At 45.0% G+C, this 18830-nt stretch overlaps 2 protein-coding genes across 2 annotated transcripts; one reads left to right on the top strand and one right to left on the bottom strand.

The window, feature by feature from the left end:
• The first annotated feature begins 2133 nt into the window (after nt 1–2133).
• Nucleotides 2134–9910, top strand: opn3 (opsin 3). Its single transcript, XM_060072899.1, has 4 exons — nt 2134–2715; nt 4547–4866; nt 7489–7740; nt 8803–9910. The coding sequence occupies exons 1-4, from the start codon at nt 2388–2390 to the stop codon at nt 9070–9072; spliced, it is 1170 nt and encodes a 389-aa protein (XP_059928882.1). The 5' UTR covers nt 2134–2387; the 3' UTR covers nt 9073–9910.
• A 416-nt stretch (nt 9911–10326) lies between these two features.
• LOC132472990 (kynurenine 3-monooxygenase) lies at nt 10327–17704 on the bottom strand. Its single transcript, XM_060072898.1, has 15 exons — nt 17475–17704; nt 17098–17167; nt 16773–16870; nt 16334–16423; nt 15688–15736; nt 14736–14823; nt 14205–14370; nt 13837–13908; nt 12910–13031; nt 12435–12582; nt 12090–12147; nt 11885–11967; nt 11162–11263; nt 11000–11059; nt 10327–10606 (listed from the first exon to the last, which is right to left on the bottom strand). The coding sequence occupies exons 1-15, from the start codon at nt 17535–17537 to the stop codon at nt 10469–10471; spliced, it is 1407 nt and encodes a 468-aa protein (XP_059928881.1). The 5' UTR covers nt 17538–17704; the 3' UTR covers nt 10327–10468.
• Nucleotides 17705–18830: the final 1126 nt, after the last annotated feature.

Below are 18830 nucleotides of genomic sequence, written 5' to 3'. Positions count from 1 at the left end.
TCATATCTATCCACCATTATGGGTCCCTCATTGTGATCTACCCTAATTGTGATAGATTGAAAAATTATGTAATGTCTTAAAATATCTTAAATATCTTTACAAGATCTTCAATGTGGTAATATTTTGTGTACCTCATGATGTTATTTTATGTAGTTTATAAGTGAAAAAAACAACAACAACATTGATGGTGACATTAATGACCCCAAATTAAGACTCTAAGTCTGTTTTGTGAGTATAATTGATTGGATCAACGCTCAAAGTTTACCCCCACCATCAGCCCAATGTTTAACCCTTTGTTTATATACCTGACAAACAGACCACAACAAAACATGCTCAACACACCAGGAAGAAGGGTTTCAATGAAACAAGTAGAACATACATATATTGACAGCAATAAGGCATTTAGAGTTTAGCCCCATCCTCATGTAGCAAGTTGTTTACTGGCAAAGACAAGTTCATGTCTTCCCACTACAGCATGCGCAATACCGAGGTCAGCATTAATCAGAAGATGAAGTCATCAATGATCATCACTCAATTCTATAGTGGTCATACTGTGGCCAATGATCTCCAGGACTTGACACATCTGAAGACAAAGGGAATTGGAAGATAATTAATAAAATAATGAATATTGAACACAATACACTTCATACTTTTCATGTTTTTCAAAAGGCATACATGTGGTCCAGCCCGAAACAAAAAGAAAAAAAATAGTAACAAGACTTTTTTGGTATTTCATTAAAAAATATTGAAAGACCAGGGAATATGAGAATTAGAACTTCAAAGAAGTGTTTTTTTATCAACCTTTCTTTGAAGTTCTCAACCCCCGTTTTGCCAGCAAATGATCTTCGAACCTAAAACATGCATTTAAAAAACAGGCTCAAGTGCCCCCATTATGCATAATGGAAGAGAAGGCTGAGTGGGAGTGGAGCTTAGGAGGCCAGACTTCAAGATCTCCAGAGCCTGAAGAAATGAGAGGCTCCTCTCTGCAGAGCCAACGGCTGGAGCTCGGCCTAGTCCAGCTCCACCTCCAGGTCCAGCCCCCCCCCCCCCCCCCCCCCCAGGTTCCACCAGCAGCAGCCCCGGAGACCCCCATAGCGTGTCACACCTCTGGCAGGTCACACCTCTGGCAGGTCACACCTCTGGTGCGAGGGAAATGCACCTGGAGTGACGGAGGTAGGAAGAACGATAAAACACAAAAACAACGGAAACCCCATGTGTGAGTGTCCGTGCTCGACCGGTACCGGAAACCTGATTTGTTGAACCATCACCCTTACCATGACCGTAATCCCTAAACCTAACCATAACCCTAACCCCTTAACCTAACCATCACCCCAACCTAACCACCTAAACCTAGCCATAACCCTAACCCCTTAACTTACCATCACCCCAACCTAAACACCTAAACCTAACCCTCACCTTAACACCTAACCTTAACCCCCTAAACCTTACCTTTTACCATAACTGAGTTTATTGGCCATATTAAGAGCCAATCAGCTGGACTAGGTCCAGAGAGGTGGAGCTAGACTAGGTCAAGCTCCGCCCATTTGGCTCTGCAGTGTGCACTTGGCACGTGAGGAACAGGACGCAGATCGATGTTATTTTGTTTTCCTTACCTGGTAGACCTGAATCCCTGATTGGAAGATACTGAAGCTGCAAAGTTTCAGGGGGAATATAAGCAAGGTTCATGCTGAAACTGCAGTAGATGAATAATATCAACTATTATTACAAACAGCTGCCACATACACACTTGCCGAATGAGTCAGGCATCTTTAACATGATCGTGGATCAGGTTAGGTTATTAATATAAAAACGTCTCTGCTGAGCACCTGAAGTTGTGTTGGGGGGGGGGGAGACAATGGCCAGGCAATTCTACAAATAATTGTTTTAAGATCTTGGGAGGACATCAAGGAATGGAAGCCAATTCGAATGACAAACCAAAATGCAAAGCTCATTTACATTGGGATGGTCTAGTATTTGGTTACATCTGGTTTTGACTCTAATAAAAATACGGTCTGCGTCCCATCTAATTGGGTCGATATGAATCACACATCCGAATGAAAGTGCAAATATGTGCTGACATTTCAGAGTGCTTCTGCAAATCGCACAGTCCATCCAACAATCCACTTGCGGCGCAATGACATCAACACTTTGTTCACTTATGTTGTTGACGAGCTGATGAGGGAAAGAACCCCCGCCCATCTCGCGGCTCTCCCCCCCCTGGACTCCTGTTGGACAACTGACCCAGTTTCTGTCCAAATCAGTCGCGCAGGTTTGAACTCGATCGGCTGGGCTGATGGAATTTACCAAGACGGGGCTTCGCGGCATTTTACGCGGTATGTGCGCACACCACTCTCCTCCATCATGCTGCCACTGAAGTTATCCACGCAATGAATCCTGCCAACCAAACTGGAAGTAGTGAGGGGAGTACTACAACAGCCCACCATTTGTTTGCTGCTGGCACCTACAAACTTCTCGCCTTGACCGTCGGCAGCATTGGAGTGTTTGGGTTTTGCAACAACGTCGTAGTGATCGTGCTCTTCTATCGATTCAAGAGACTACGGACGCCTACGAATCTGCTGCTGGTCAACATCAGCGTGAGTGACATACTGGTGTCTGTTTTCGGCATCAACTTCACGTTTGTTTCGTGCCTTAAAGGCGGGTGGATCTGGAGCAGGGCGACATGCACGTGGGACGGATTCAGCAACAGCTTGTTCGGTGAGGATGTACAATATTCATATTAGTAATCGAAGGCTTGAATGGATGCTTTTTTAGACGTTTTAGATGTAGAGGTAGCTGTATTTTAATTATTGTGTTTCATTTTTTTTGTCATAGGCTGTGGTTCAATATATCTCACAGTTTAGTTTGCATGGACCCCTTGAACCTTTTCAATTAAAATTAAATTAATTTCCCATGTTTTTTTTTGCTGTTTTGTATTTAGTTTTTCTCCTTATCTAATTTGGGTTGGCGGCAGTAATTCCCCATTACATCCCCGCTCTTCCTATAATTAGACTACAAGTCACACTGTGATGGAGGACGTTTTCGGAGGTGAATTGGAGTGTTAAAAATGAGGTGAATGGGGCATGAATCCGTTGTATTCTTGTGACGGTGACTTTCATAGTGACATTGGACAGAGAAATGTCCTCCTGCTGCTAATAGGCCTATGCCTGATGCGCAGGAGCCACAAGGGGAGGATTCTAATGAGATAATGACATAGTGAGGTGCGTGAAGGGGAATATACAGGCCAGGCTTTCTCTCGGGGCTTCATCAGACATCCACAGTAAACAATAAAGTCATCTCGAATTCACTATTTCTGTGAGTGGTAGGCCTAAGTAACCAAATGTTGCGTGAGGGTTTGGTTTTACGCATTTGCATTTTTGATGCACTCTAATGCCTCGCTATTTTTGTTTAACAAATAGTGCTAAAGCCAAATACAACCCCTTTCCACAACACTGTATGGCTGAATGAATCACATCAGAGTTAAAACTGTTGGCAATGTGAACCTTCAAGAGAAAGACAAGTGAATGAACACATCCGTTGGATAACACGCCCGCACGCGCGCACACACACACACACACACACACACACACGCGCGCACACACACACACACACACACACACACACACACACACACACACACACACACACACACACACACACACACACACACACACACACACACACACACACACACACACACACACACACACACACACACACACACACACACACACACACTCACTCACTAACCCTAGCTGCTGTATCCCATTTAAAGAGATACGACCCAGCTGCCGCCTCCACCACTGTGAGCTGAAGGTGTAAATACTCGGCCAATTAGCGGGGTCCGCGTGAGCGGCCGCAGGCCTCTGACACGTGCGCCTCTGTGTTGTTTCCAATGTGCTGGTCCTGGCTCACGGCTCCGGAGCCAACCTGATGGGTACGAATGGCAATAAAGGACCTTCCCGCCATCCTCTTTTATTGTAGTCTAGAGATTGACTGAGTCCATGATGGTGACTGAAAGGGAACTTAAATATCCTGGGATTTGTTGTTTACTAATCATATTCAATGATGAATAACTTGGTTATCATTAAACACCATTAACATGAAAACAATTAGTAAACCTGAAGACCATTATTTAATGGTGTTCAGGTTTTTCATTAGTTAACTGTTAATAACTGATGGTGAATTGATAGTTCATGCTTATTACTGCATCAACTAAAGTAAATTAATGTTAAATTATTGTACCCTTTTGTAAAGTGTTACCAAGGCTCCTTTTTATGTCACTTTTGGTGCATCATTTTCCTTGAATGAAATGTATGTAAGTTACCAAATGTCTATAAAGAAAAAGCATCACCGGGATTCACACTCTCCAATTCAATGTTATTGGTGGCGTTGTCTGTGTGTGTGTGTGTGTGTGTGTGTATGTATGTGTGTGCATGTACGTCTGTGTGTGTGTGTGTGTGTGTGTGTGTGTGTGTGTGTGTGTGTGTGTGTGTGTGTGTGTGTGTGTGTGTGTGTGTGTGTGTGTGTGTGTGTGTGTGTGTGTTAGGCATCGTCTCCATCATGACCCTGTCGGCCCTGGCCTACGAGCGCTACATCCGGGTGGTGCACGCGCAGGTGGTGGACTTCCGCTGGGCGTGGCGCGCCATCGGCCACATCTGGCTCTACTCGCTGGCCTGGACGGGGGCTCCGCTGCTGGGCTGGAACCGCTACACCCTGGAGGTCCACGGGCTGGGCTGCTCCCTGGACTGGTCCTCCAAGGACCCCAACGACGCCTCCTTCATCCTCCTCTTCCTCCTGGCGTGCTTCATCGTGCCGGTGGGCATCATGATCTACTGCTACGGGAACATCCTCTACATGGTCCGCATGGTAGGAACGGCCTCTGCGCTCAGCGTCTGACCCGGTCGGGGGTTTAGGTGTCAGTGTACGTACGGCAGTGGCAGCCTGGCTCCGCCCGCCTACGTACTTCATCTCAATTCTCATTTCCCTTCAGTACTACGTCTCGGTTTGGGGTATATCCGCGGGTTTTCTCGGGCCAAATTTTGTCGGTCTAATCAGCGAACAGATGGAGTGGCTGAGAACAACGACGTTGAGATCGTGCGCTAGTTTGAGTTGTAGTCAAACGTTAGCGATGGGTCGTGGCAGATCCAGAGTGGCACTGGGCAGATCCAATAGTTTTAAACTCCAACAGACACCCGCCTTCAAGTGAGTGAACGTTTGTCAATGGAGAGAGGCCAGACTCTCTGTGCAAATGAAACGAAGTACGAGGGTTTTCCTCCACACAAAACGTTTTTTACCCCATAAGCAACCCCTGCCAGTAATATCAATGTCCCGGCAAGCTTGATCAAAATTGCAATCAGCATTAGTTTGCTCACTTGCTATTAATCAGTTGGCCCAAAGTGGGGTCCTGAACCAAGACGAGGGGGGGAACCACTGGGGCAGGGGGTTCTGTTCTTCAGTGCATCCATCTGTACTTGTGTCCTAACGTGTCATCGGTCAGGAGTGAATGTAAATATTTATTTTAGTTTTCTTTGACCACAGACACATATATTGGTAGCTGTGTGTCTATGTGTCTGTGACAAAAGAAAACTATAAATATTTATCTCATGTGTAGACGCAATGAATGCTTTACAACTAAGAGTGACTGTAGAAAGAACGACAGACGGCAAGATAGAAACCTAGATGGAAAGACTGAGTGACAATCAGAGAGGCAGACATTTCAGACAGGCAGGCATTATAATGAACATTTATATTTCTAGTTGGCAGAGGATCACCTTGTCTTGATCACTGTTTCATCTATCTTCCACCTTCCCCTTTTTCACACGTGCATTACATTAAACATGATTGCCCTAATGTGCTGCTGTACATTCAGGGCTCTGAGGGAATGGAGGAAATGATTCCAAAGAACCTCATGACGTCAAGACTGTGATTAATGAGAGTGACGGGTTTTAGTTAAAACCTCCTTAATGAGACCCAGTTTGTCACTGATCCCATTCCTCAAGGGATCGGTTCAGGGTGTTACAGACAGATCTGTGTGTGTGTGTGTGTGTGTGTGTGTGTGTGTGTGTGTGTGTGTGTGTGTGTGTGTGTGTGTGTGTGTGTGTGTGTGTGTGTGTGTGTGTGTGTGTGTGTGTGTGTGTGTGTGTGTGTGTGTGAGAGAGAAAGACCCACACATGTTAATGTGTTCTATCTACACATAGACTTTAAGCTGGCTTTTTTGTGTCTGCTGTATGTCAGCTAGGGGGATCACACACACACACACACACACACACACACACACACACGCGCACACACACACACACACACACACACACACACACACACACACACACACACACACACACACACACACACACACACACACACACACACACACACACACACCATGCATTTCTTCCCAACTGATCCATTTATTTGTACCAATCCTGTTTCTGGTACTTACATTTTTTGTATTTACTTCTCTGCTCCACTCATCAGCTTCACTCCAACCATTTGAATTTATGAATATTTAGATGTTTTCCCCAGTCGGTTTAATTTATTAATGCAGACACTAAGTGAAGAGAGTTGACAGTGGACTGTGTTGGAACTAGTTGTTATACCAGGGAGTACTAGGCTTGCTTATCTGTTTCATGGTCTTAAAAGAAGCTCCAGGAACAACTAGTCCCAGTAGGCTATGATCTGACAATGAACAAGGATTTAGAATGCACACAAGAATTTATATCTGTATATCTATCTCTGCATTTTAAATAGGCCCCATGAATTGGGTTTGTTGTATGGGTTTTGCTATGTATTTTCCACTCTTTCCCATTCATCCATGGCATGGCTGCCATTTCACATATCACCTCCTCTTGACAACTCACTAAAAACGACTCTACGTGTGAATTTACTTTGAATGTTGTTGCAGAGCCTGAGAGATGGGCGATGAAGCACTCTTTATCCTTCAATGTTTGTCTCACCCTTGTCTCCGTGGACTGAGGGAATCCAAGGCTGAGTCATGGCTTTCATCTTTTATGCTCTCCAGCTTCGAAGGACTTGGATGACCACAATTGGGAGTCTGGAAAACGTCTTGAATATTGAACTAACCAAAATAAGCAAAAAATATTGTGTGTAACTTTTTAATTTTTACTACTTGGAAGATAAAATGCTGAATTTACATCACACCAAAGTAGTTAAAAAATGTGTTAGATTTTTATGATGACATTGCATTAAACTATTGCAATGCAACCAATGAACATACGTCCTGTCAGTTCCTCCCCTCGTCGTCCAGGGTCTGTTGCTGGTCTGTTGAACCACCGACAGAGGGTCTCGTTATGCAGACTCACACACCGATCACGGGAGCGCTGCTATAGCTCCGCCCCTCGCTCGCCCTCCACCTCTCCCCCCCCCGCTCCGCGAGGGGGGGAGAGGCGCTGATGGCTGAAGGGCTAAGGACCGCTGGGATCTGTTGCCCTAACGCCGCCTGTTCTCCCCCCGCTCCCTCGTCCTCCGCAGCTGCGCTCCATCGAGGACCTGCAGACGATGCAGGTCGTTAAGATCCTGCGCTACGAGAAGAAGGTGGCGGCCATGTTCCTGCTGATGATCCTGAGCTTCCTGGTGTGCTGGACGCCCTACGCCGTGGTGTCCATGATGGAGGCGTTCGGCCGGCACAGCGCCGTCTCCCCCCTCATGGCCATCGTTCCCTCCATCTTGGCCAAGTCCAGCACCGCCTACAACCCTCTCATATATGTACTGATGAGCAAAAAGGTGAGATCACTGATTTATTTTTTATTAAAAGTATATATTCTTAATTGTGCGTCACGCTATTTCCATCCGATATGTTGTCATATTTATTTGCATCTCCTCTGCCATCCATGAGGCATAGTTTGAGTCTATATGATTAGTGCAGTGGTTCCAAACCTGGGGGTCGGGGCCCCACTTGGGCTCCTCTTGTGGGCTTATGGGGTCGCAGGAGAAGGCTGACGTAAGCTCTAGATATTTGATGATCCATTGGCTTTTTTAAAGGTTGTTTTCAAAGACGTCCTCTATATACACTCTTAAGGGCAAACGATTGTCGCCATCAGCACTCAGTGTACTAGAGCCATGTGCTGAAGTCCGCAAGGACATACCAGAAGACGATAACCTTTTCAGAGCTAGAAATGGGATCACAGGCCATAAAAGGCACAATGGTTCATTGTTAAAGTGGCCTTGCATTTAATACCTTCATATTTCTCTCTGACGTCCTGGTTTTCTCTTCTGCTTAAACTTTTTCTCTAAACGCTTAAACTCAAACAAGAAAAGAGTTCAGGAAACCGCATAATAAAGTCGAAGACCTTTATTTAGAATGTTAAGAATGTAATTCAAAAGCTTAGCTGGTCTGCAGAGCTTTTCCAGCTTTGGCACACCGTCCTTATTCTGTCGCTGTGTGATTCCTCCCGTAAGCTCCTATAGCCAGGCTTCTTATCAAACAAAGCCCAGACATGGCTTCAACAATATCCAACTTCTGCTGTGTTCATGGTCTTCAAGCCGAACTTGGTTTGCCACGTATTTTGGGCAAACCTTTCCCCTAGCTTCCCTAATCCTTTACCCTTTGTAGATACACTTATCCGTTCCTTTCTTTTCAACATTTTCTATCAAATTTCACATTTGAACACGCAGCACATACTGCTGGTACACAACATCAGACCATCTTTTTAACAATCGTTTCTTCATTAATAATCCACACTTATCTCATTCATATAGCATAAAAGGCAATATTAATATAATCCTTCCAAGGGTGTAGTTAAACGCTCCTCCTCCTCCTCTTCCTCTCCCCTCGGACCCCCTCAGCTCCGACGCAGCGTCCTCCAGCTGCTGTGTTGGCGCGTCTCCTGGCTCCAGCGGACCCTCAACGAGCGGCCGCTGGCCCCCGTCCAGCGGCCGCTCAGGCCCAGCGTCATGTCCCGCGTGGGCCGGGACCGGCCCAAGAAGAGGGTGACCTTCAGCTCCTCCTCCATCGTCTTCATCATCGGCAGCAACGACCTCAACCCGTCGGGCAGGACGACCACGACGGACGGGGTCCCCTCGGAGGTCAACGTCATCCAGGTGCGGCCGTTGTGATGCAGGGGACGGGGAGTCCGTTCTCTCCCGACCCCCCCCCGTCCCCCGTCCCCCGTCCTCCGTCCTCCGTCCTGCTCTTCTGTGTGTATAAATACACCTTGGAAACACCGACCCGAAACAGATGTTCTCTGGCCACCTGGGACAGAACGGCTCTTCCACTGCCCGTCCGGATGACCTGGTGGTACAGGTGACCAGCTCACGGTACATGAACCGCTTCCAGGAGGGAACCGGCTGATGATCCACAACTACCAACACCTGGTTCCCCTTGTGTGTTTCATAGAGACTTCAAATGGGTCATAAAAATGTAACGAAGGTAAGATAAGACCCGGAATGGGTAATTATTCAGGTGCAATTTTACTCGTCATGTTTTGGATATTATTCATGTTTTTAAATGCTGGTCCTTTGAGATCGGTTTAGTTGGTCACGTGAGTTACCTTAGCCTGGTTCAAGCGGCTGAGTTGTATGGTGGGTTGGAGGGCTGTGGGGTTGCTGCCTGTGACTGTGGCGCCTAACACGTCAGTTCATTCATAGGCTGGTGGAGTTACACATCAGTTCATAGGCTGGTGGGGTTACACGTCAGTTCATAGGCTGGTGGAGTTACACATCAGTTCATAGGCTGGTGGTGTTTCACGTCAGTTCATAGGCTGGTGGTGTTTCACGTCAGTTCATAGGCTGGTGGTGTTTCACGTCAGTTCATAGGCTGGTGGTGTTGGGGTTAATGGTCTACGTCTTAGCACTTAGTCATAGGACATAGCTCACTCCCTCTCTCTCTCCGTTGTTTGCTTTTTTGTGTGCGTTTACAGGTTCAATAAAGAGATACTATTTTAGGCTAAACCTGCAGGTGTTTGTGTGTGATTTTCATCAGATTTTATCTCTATTATCAGGGTTGAACGAATTAATTTTGGACATCTGATTTAATTTTATGTGAGGCGGCTGAGACTTTAATTAGGAGGCCAGGAAATAAAATGAAACTGCTCCCAAGACAAACGAAATCCCATCTACACTCCCCGGACGCCTGCCAGATATATATAGACTTGATGGATGGATTTCCATCGCCAATAATAACCTTATTTAGTGTGAATCCATCAGGGGGCCTTTGGACCTCCCCCACACTAATACAAGTGGAGGGGATTTGAAGAGAAGTCGGCGAAAAAGAAAAACAATGACTGAAGTGGATGCAATGTTAATCTTTGAGATAAATAGTGAGAAACTCCTAAACTCATATGATTGTGGCCAAAAATGTTAAAGAGCATCAAAGAGGCAAAACAATTGATTTATTCAAGAAAACATCAAAGTGACTAAAAGCAACAATTAACAGGGTGACACATAAATCAGACAGATTCTGAGCATGACCTCTGAACTCTGGGTTTCCGATAGCGGAAAGGTTCATTTTTACTCAGACTTTCAGGCTTAGCAGTCTGTCCCACACTTTCTCAATAGGGATGCTCTGTATTTTCGGAGGGTGTTTAGCTATCAGGTATGAGCCTCCTAGAACCGCCCCAGTAGCACAAACCAGCAGGCCTTGATTGATCACCTGGGGAAAATATATTCAACAGGTGAGTTTCATGTGCAGTCAATTATTAAATAATTGTATTATTATTGTTATTCATCTTTCCAGAAATAAAATCGTGCATTTATTCAATTAAATCTAGGCTGAAGATGCATCATAAATCTGTCCCCATTTTTTGTCCCAGTATTTGTTTTCAGATCATTGAGGATCAATTTCAAATGAGAAAAGGATAGCACGACGTTTGTACCAACAGAATAACGTCAGTCCAACAGCCAAATAGAAAAAGAATGACCTTTCCTAAAGCTATAAAGAATGTGTGCAATGCAATATGATAAAAAAAAGCCGTTGAAAGGCACGATGGTACCAGGAGAATAACCAGAGCATCATACTCTCTCTGGTAGAGAAGTGTAACCTCACCTTGTTCTGCCAATGCCAGCGCTGCAAGGCCTCGTGGTATCTGATTCTGGTGAAGGTGACCTGCACAAAGACAGTCAAAAGGTCAAACACGGTTCCGGATTTTCGAACAGTAATGAACATGCAACCGATCGTTTCCGAGGTTTGCTCAACGGCGACACTTGCCATTGTGTACAAGGGGACTATCGTCTTGGGCAGGAGAAAGTGGAGGATGTCGTCAACCTTTTTCCGGAAGAGGAACCACTTGGAGTTGACGTGCGCTCTCATCTGAGGAACAACAAAAGGAAAGCTACGTTAGTTCTAACCATCAAACAAACAAGTCCCTAAAGTGAGGAGCTGATCGTGTGAGGAGATAACCGGGGTTCCAGCCAGAGACACATTTAAGAGTGCTGAGAATGTCAACAACTCTTCATCAGCACACTCGCGCGAGAGAGAGACGCTTAAGGTGCTGAGCAAGAGACTCCAGCTGTCACGTTTAATACAAGGTGTTGACGTCTTCGTTCTAGTTTCCTTGTACAAGACTTTCTTCCCAAGGCCTTATATGACAGTGGAATTGGAATCATTCGTCAATAGCTGACCGTCAGTGACAGCCACGAACCAGGGGAATCAAGACGCCTTCTTTAAAGACGCCTCGGATATTGTCTCTACCATTAGGGATGGGGGTTGTCACTTGCAGATACTGCAATGGTGGTTACGTCAATATGCTTCACAATCATTTCACCCCAAAAGCTGTTTTGCAGTTCAGGCAAGGTTCATCTTAAGCAGATACGGATGACAGCCTAAGCCTCCATTCCATTAACAAGATGATTTGATCTTTTATCTCTGTCTAGTTAAGGCAATATCTGGCATGAGAATATTCTCTAATAATAGCTCAAACAGGTGCAGTACCTCGACATAGTTGTACATGGCCAGGTCTGCAATAGTGTGGTCGTCAGGTACTCGAACGCGGGTGTATTCGGGCAGAACAGCACCTGGAACAGTGGAGGAAAATGAGCTCTTGGCTTATTTTATAATCCGGAAGGAAAAAGAACAACATTGGACCAGCATCAACTGTTGGCCTTCATCGTCCCAACTGCGTTCACAATCCACTCACTGAAGTCCTCGTTGCACTGGTCCATTATTTCATCGAAAACAATGCAATCCTCAAAGCCCTGCAGGGAAAACAGGCACAAAACAAACATGGCCATGATGGACAGATAAGGTCGATCCAATCATTATGGATGTGCTTTGATAAAGGATGGACTTTTATCGTCCTCAATGGACATTTCTCTCCAATGTCAAATGTGCCTTGATCGATCTATGGACATTGATTGATGGATGGATGGATGTAGGGAGGAATAAATGGACCTTCATTTATCCATTCCTGTACATGGACTTGTTCAGTGGACCAAGACCCTGCCTTTCCTTCTTCCCCACCCATTACTTCGGGTTCACTCACTGCGTTCATCCCTTGTCCGTAGAAAGGAACCACGGCGTGGGCAGAGTCTCCCATGAGCACGCACCGGTCGTTGATGTGATAGGGGGAACACTTTATGGACACCATGGCCTGGGCGGGCAGGCGGAAGTAGTCCGTCTTAAGTGCCTCTCTACGAGACATACAAAAGCATACACATTAAAAACCAGGAAGCAATAGAAGTGAATGGAAACATTCAGAATTGATTGGCTGGGTGAGCTGAATGCTTAATCAGTCCCTGGTTCGATCCCCAAAGTACGCAGCCTGAAGCGGCATCAGTAATCTAGTGTGGTCTGCATTTGGATCCCATCTCGTTTTTGCTCCTGTTGCCCCTCCAGCACTGGTCGTCACAAGATGGTTATACAGTATTAGTAAAAGCAAATAGACCTTGAAATAATCCCCCGGGTGTCCATTACGTAATTAGGTGGAAGGAGGATGGGAAGGGAGGGAGGTAACTTACACTCCGATTAGTGGGATGGCATCGGGAAAGTATTCCAGGAAAAATTCCATCACGTCGTCCCCTGTGGTGATTTTTTCAAACTCGTCAAACGGCATGAAGAGTGTGCAGGTGAATGTCTTGTCCTGGAATGAAGGGTTAAAACAATTTCATGTTGGAGTTAAAACTATAAGTCAACTGTGTTTTTTTTTTTGGTTTTTTTAAAACCGCCATTCCTCCTTTCAATATTGCATGCAACAAAACAAAATGCAACTCACACTTGAAAAGTGCATTACTATCAACACAAACGTGTGGGCTGTGAGTCAGAGAGCAAAGCAGAAAGAGGAACAGAGAGAGAGGAACTAAGCCTGACAAAGGGTGGAGGTGGAGACTATATGAAGGAGATCAACATGTCTGGAAGAGATGAGAGAGATGAGGAGGCACAGATTCACATTTAGATTAAGCTCCTGTTTACCTAAGGGAGGGGGGGGGGGGGGTGAGAGTCAACCCCACGTTACATACTCCTCATTTCATTACACTGTGGGAGTCACCCGATGGTTTGTTGTTCACATCAAGTAGATTCATTGAGATCATTTGATTTCCCTGGAGAGACACTGATCCTATTTCGAGTTCAGTATTGGAGGCTTCTGTCAAATCCTCAGCCACGTTTATTTATAATTCCTGTTCACATCGGTATCTAATATACATATAACATCATATATCATATTCATATTCGATTCATATTTTATGTCTCCTTGCTGTTTGAACTGGTTAATAGAGCTGACATTGCTACCTGTGTGTGTTACTAACTTAATCAAGTCATGTTGACCTCAGCCTTTTCGCAACCATTTCATTAAATAATTAACACATTTATTATCACATTTATATTACATAGATGCTATCAATGCCTAGCTTGTAATAAAACAGCTGTAGAACAAAGCTCACACTCACCAGATTTGGCAGGGCAATCATCATGAACGTGTTTCGGGGCCATATGTGAAGATAATTTGGCTTCATTGCAAACTGGGGGCGAAAGAAAAAAACCATAAAACATCACACGAATACAGGGGGAAACAGAACAGATTGCATATTACGTAATAAAAACACAACACACATACACAATATTACGTTCTCTGAATGCAATGTCGTAGCATTCAGTCATTTTGAAGCTGCCTTTGTCGGAGGCGTCTGCAAAATGTGGATTACAGCGAGTACAGAAACAGACCATTTTAAGAGCAGGTCGGCCATTGAAGCTAACTCCCACAGGTAATGCGGGGACGTCTGGGGGGTGAGGGGGGAGAAGGGGGGAGGGGGTTCACCTCTCCGGCGACGGGCGGCATGGTGAGCTCCAGGTACCCGTGGGGGATGTAGGTCTGGCTGAAGTTGAAGCGGCTCCGGCGGAGGAACTGCTTGCGGATGGTGGAGAAGGCGCCGTCGCAGCCCACGATCAGGTCGGCCTGCAGCGACTGCGTGCTGCCGTCGGGCCTGCCCTCCAGCCACAACAACAGCACATGGGTCGGGGACCACAGCCAGCTTTGTATATACACTATGCGACATCGCGTATCGTACGATTTTCCTTCGGGGCCGATCGACAGACGGGTGACCACAACTAATCCATCGCAATCGATAATCAATCAATCTCACGGGTGTTATTGATGATGGTTACTCGCCTGCCTCAACATATTATAAGATTGAATGTGCTCTTCCTAACTGAGAGCAGACCAGCGTTGGAGACCAGAGTTGGAGATTGCATTCCATCTGCCATCATTGTCATCAGGTTGAAGTTAATAGATTATTGATTGTGCGTGCGTGCGTGTGTGTGTGTGTAAGAGCAAGGGAGAACTATTCACCTGAGGAAGGTCATCAGCCCTGTGTCAGGGCTCCAGTCCTGCAGTTTGTGGTCAAAGTTCATCTTGGCGTTGGGATATCTCTCTGCCTCTTTGGTCATAGAAACAGAGACGTACAAGCAGCGGTTGAAGCGTTTAATGTAGAGCAACACAGTACAGAATTAAAATAAAGACAGGTACACCCATTCCCTTTGAAAGCAAAGACCACTCGATCCCTGGAAGACCCTTCCACTAGACCCTTTGGTCGCATGGTAGTTAGAATAAAACAAAATACACAATTAAAAAATAACTAAAGTTCTAAAAGTTGCGTTCCAATCAACAATACATTTACAAAGTAATAAAGGTCACACAGCGCCATTAATAACCCGATGCATAACTAACCCTCTCAGACCTTATACCTCAACATAAAGGTTTCTAACCATCAGTGGGAATTCAGAGAGGAGTCGACTAATTAAATCGCTGGGTGTTCCCGTTCTGCTTGGGGCAACCCCCCAAAACGGTCAATATTGGTTCTGTCAGATGATTGACCAAAGTAATTCCCTAGTTCCCTTCCCTATCCTCCGGTGGGTACATAGGCCATGCCGTAAACAAGCTCACCTATGCATAACCGTTTTTTGAAAAGCACTGGAGTCTTGTGCTAGCGTGTTTGACTCGCTAGCAGAGCGAGTCTTAACAGCGAAAGGTTCTGGTTTAAATTCTGAATTCCCTTGAGCAAGATAGCATACTTATTTTGATAATTTGGATAAAAGCCTCTAAAAATTTTTTTATACTTATTGTAGTGCAGTTTATATCCAATGCACTTTTGTAATGCAGAACTGGAATATTGTGCACATTGTTTGCAATTGCAGCACACAATTCTAATACTATATGGATAAACATTAAAATGTGTTGGTCAACTTGGCATTCTAGGTTTATAACTAGAGTTATCAGAGACTAACCGTTTCACTGGCCTTACCCGTTAGCAGCTCTTTGTTCAGGTTGGCCCGGTCAACCGACAGTATGTACTGAAGTAAAAGGAAACCATTAGCCATCAAAAGCCATTAGGGAAAGTGCATTTCCCAGTACACACACACACACACACACACACACACACACACACACACACACACACACACACACACACACACACACACACACACACACACACACACACACACACACACACACACACACACACACACACAGAACTGTGATGGGGTTTTCAGAACGACTAGAGATGGATAGCACCAGGGGGAACTGGTGGCTCTTGGCTCCTCTCAGATAAACAAACCACTTCAGCCACCTGATACCGTCCTTCTCACCTTCGATTCAAATGCCATTCATTTATCAAGTAATACAAACTATAAAAATATTTAAAAAATAAAAATGTTTCCCCAGAGTTAACATAGATATAATATCAAAGGTAGTCAGCGTAAGCCACTGCAGATTAACATATTGTGTGAAAAGGAGAGAGTGTGTGGTTGATGGCCGGTCTAAGCAGCCTCACCATTCCTGAGCCAGGCTGATTCGAGCCTTGGGTTGGGGGAAGCTGCGCACATGTTGTGCATGGAATAACCAGAGCATACAAGACCAGCATTACGACACATTACACAAACCGTTACCTGGCCTTTCTTGCCATAGGGAATAGGCGACTGCTTCCCATTCAGAGAGTGGATCATTCTGGAATGCATTGGTATCCCCTTGGAGACAATCTGGGGGAAAACACAATCCCGTGTATGAATGGACAGCTATGTAATGATGCAATTTGTGAGCCAAATATTTATGAGGCGTCACCGATTTAATCACAGAGTGATTATTTGTGCCTAATTGCTATTACACGTGCCCTTTATTTGCTGGGGATAAAACCAAATTCCCCCACAGGGATGAATAAAGTATGCATCTAATCTCAATTTAGGATATGTTTAAAAGAAAGGCATTTTATTTTGGTTGAGCCTTGTGGCCCTGTAAATGTGTGTACGTTGGTTGTGGGTGTGTTGTGTTTGGTTGCATTGTGGTCGACTGTTCTTGACGTATCCAACACCACGGCAGTGTCGTCCATACCTTCTCCTCCATCCCCACTCGGCTGAGGGCCTGGCGCCCGCGGTGGGACAGGGCCAGGTTAATGCTCCGTCCCCGCACGATTTTGGCTTCACGGATATCTGACCACAAATAAAGCACAAGTTAGAATGCATGCATATTTGAATCTTTGCCTTTATCAGTTTGAATTAAAAAATCGGGGTTTGTTTGCTTGTTTTTATTTAGATCCCCATTAGCTTTAACAAAGCAGCAGCTATTCTTCCTGGGATCTATCATATTTCAATGTGACAAATACAATGCATTGGTATTGGGTGTTGTTATGGAAGATTGATATGTAAGTTAGGCCTACCATCACGTGACTCAAATACCTCCACCTGAAATCCTCTTCTGGCAAAATAACAGGCATTCAGAGCTCCAACCTAAAAATAATGACAGCAGCAATGGGATTTTAAAAATGACATTGTGCAGTTACAGAACAATTATATTACACTTCAGAGAACACTTTCTTTTTTTAAAAACTTTTTTTGCAATAAAAGCCTTTAATAAAATGTCTCTCAACCAGTTGATATATTTATAAAAGGCTGTGCATATAAATAACACCGATTTTAAAATATCGTTCAATATTACTTTGTATAACCTACATACTATAGCCTGCTCTACGCCAACTCCGGTTGTACACAGTAGAGTAGGGCCTATGCCTACGTAACTGTTTTCTTTTCCTCTTACCAAACCACCCCCTACAACAGCCACAACTTTATCCTTGCTTGATTTCCCTCCAGACTCCATCATAACGTCTCCACTGCAACTCGTTCAACGGTGTAGCCCGTACTCGGAATGAAAAAGTGATTCCAAATAACAATTTAGATTTGTTTCTTGGGTCCTTTTTTGAGGGCGAGTCAAAGTCCATGGGGTTCAGCCAATCAAACCAGCCGATGTTTCACTTCGTGTCACGTGGACTCGACTAGTTCCCTTTCATTTCAGTAGGACGACCTTCGTTTGTGCAACAGTTCTCCCGTCTTCCGCGCTGGAGTGACTGTGCATTACATTCCGATCTGTGAATGCTCGAGTAAAGAATGAATGAATGACCATCCACTATGGGACTATTAACAACGACCGTCTATGGTCCTATAAGCTCCCACCCAACCCCCATGCATTGGTCAAACTACCTAGGCTATTAGGCTAAAACGCCCCCTTTCATCAATGAATCATCATTACAGAATTGTGGATTTTTGGTCCGGTAGATCAGATTAGAGCAAACATTGACTGTGGGCCTTAAAGTGACATGCGGGATAACCTGCATCACAGGTTTGAGCCAATTGAGGTTGCAAGTTCACTGATTATTGCTTGCAGCTGTGATTATGTGCAACGGTGATCTCATCCATGGTCTCAATGGAAGAATATAATGTATCGGGCCACGGGAGGTTAACGATTAGATAAACCTTTATCTATCCCACGGAATATGATTGGTCTTGGCGCTCTTCTCTAAGTTATGTATCTATGCATGACTACTCCGTGACCTACGAGAAGGATGGTTCAATGAAAATTTCCCCGAAACAGTTCCAGGCACACAAAATGTACCACACAGCCCTGTCGAGCTTCTCTATCCACACAACTTCCCCAAGAAAGCCCTAAATCACAGTCCTACGAAGACAGCTCCGTCGCCGCCCTGTCCTATGTATGAATTGCCGTGCCGGATCTAGATGACCCCCAGGGGCCACATGACGAGGGCCCCTGCCCTTCTCACCACCGTCATAATGGAAAACCATTCACATAGGAAATTGGAACTAATACAGGAGGAATTAAATAAATAGCGCTTATTTGGTTGTACTTTTTCATGGGACCCAGACTCCCACCAAGTATCATGTAGCCAATCCCACATCATAACTAGCTATAACCAGAGCCCGTCTTTTAGACATTCTCTGTTATAATAGTGATAAGGTCAACCATACTGTGTTGGAGCTCGGTCTCCATCTAGTGGCTATTTTTAGCTATACAGTTCTTCAATATCGGTCGCAAATTATCTTCCATTGAAATGAATGAACAGGACAATTAATCGAACTTCCTCTCATTCTTTGAATTTTA

Source organism: Gadus macrocephalus, chromosome 15 (assembly GCF_031168955.1).
Source record: "Gadus macrocephalus chromosome 15, ASM3116895v1".
In the NCBI taxonomy this organism is placed as follows: Eukaryota; Metazoa; Chordata; class Actinopteri; order Gadiformes; family Gadidae; genus Gadus; species Gadus macrocephalus.
This window is presented reverse-complemented; position numbering and strand designations above follow the sequence as displayed.

What these genes read in the sequence shown, in the direction of transcription:
- LOC132472990 (XM_060072898.1), bottom strand. Translation starts at nt 17,537, where the DNA reads ATGATGGAGTCTGGAGGGAAATCAAGCAAGGATAAAGTTGTGGCTGTT. An exon ending in GGGCTGATGACCTTCCTCAG is followed by an intron (nt 14,371 to 14,735) that starts GTGAATAGTTCT and finishes GCTGGAGGGCAG; the next exon opens with GCCCGACGGCAGCACGCAGT. An exon ending in GCTGGCATTGGCAGAACAAG is followed by an intron (nt 10,607 to 10,999) that starts GTGAGGTTACAC and finishes TATTTTCCCCAG; the next exon opens with GTGATCAATCAAGGCCTGCT.
- opn3 (XM_060072899.1), top strand. Translation starts at nt 2,388, where the DNA reads ATGAATCCTGCCAACCAAACTGGAAGTAGTGAGGGGAGTACTACAACA. An exon ending in TCCTCTACATGGTCCGCATG is followed by an intron (nt 4,867 to 7,488) that starts GTAGGAACGGCC and finishes CGTCCTCCGCAG; the next exon opens with CTGCGCTCCATCGAGGACCT. An exon ending in ATGTACTGATGAGCAAAAAG is followed by an intron (nt 7,741 to 8,802) that starts GTGAGATCACTG and finishes GGACCCCCTCAG; the next exon opens with CTCCGACGCAGCGTCCTCCA.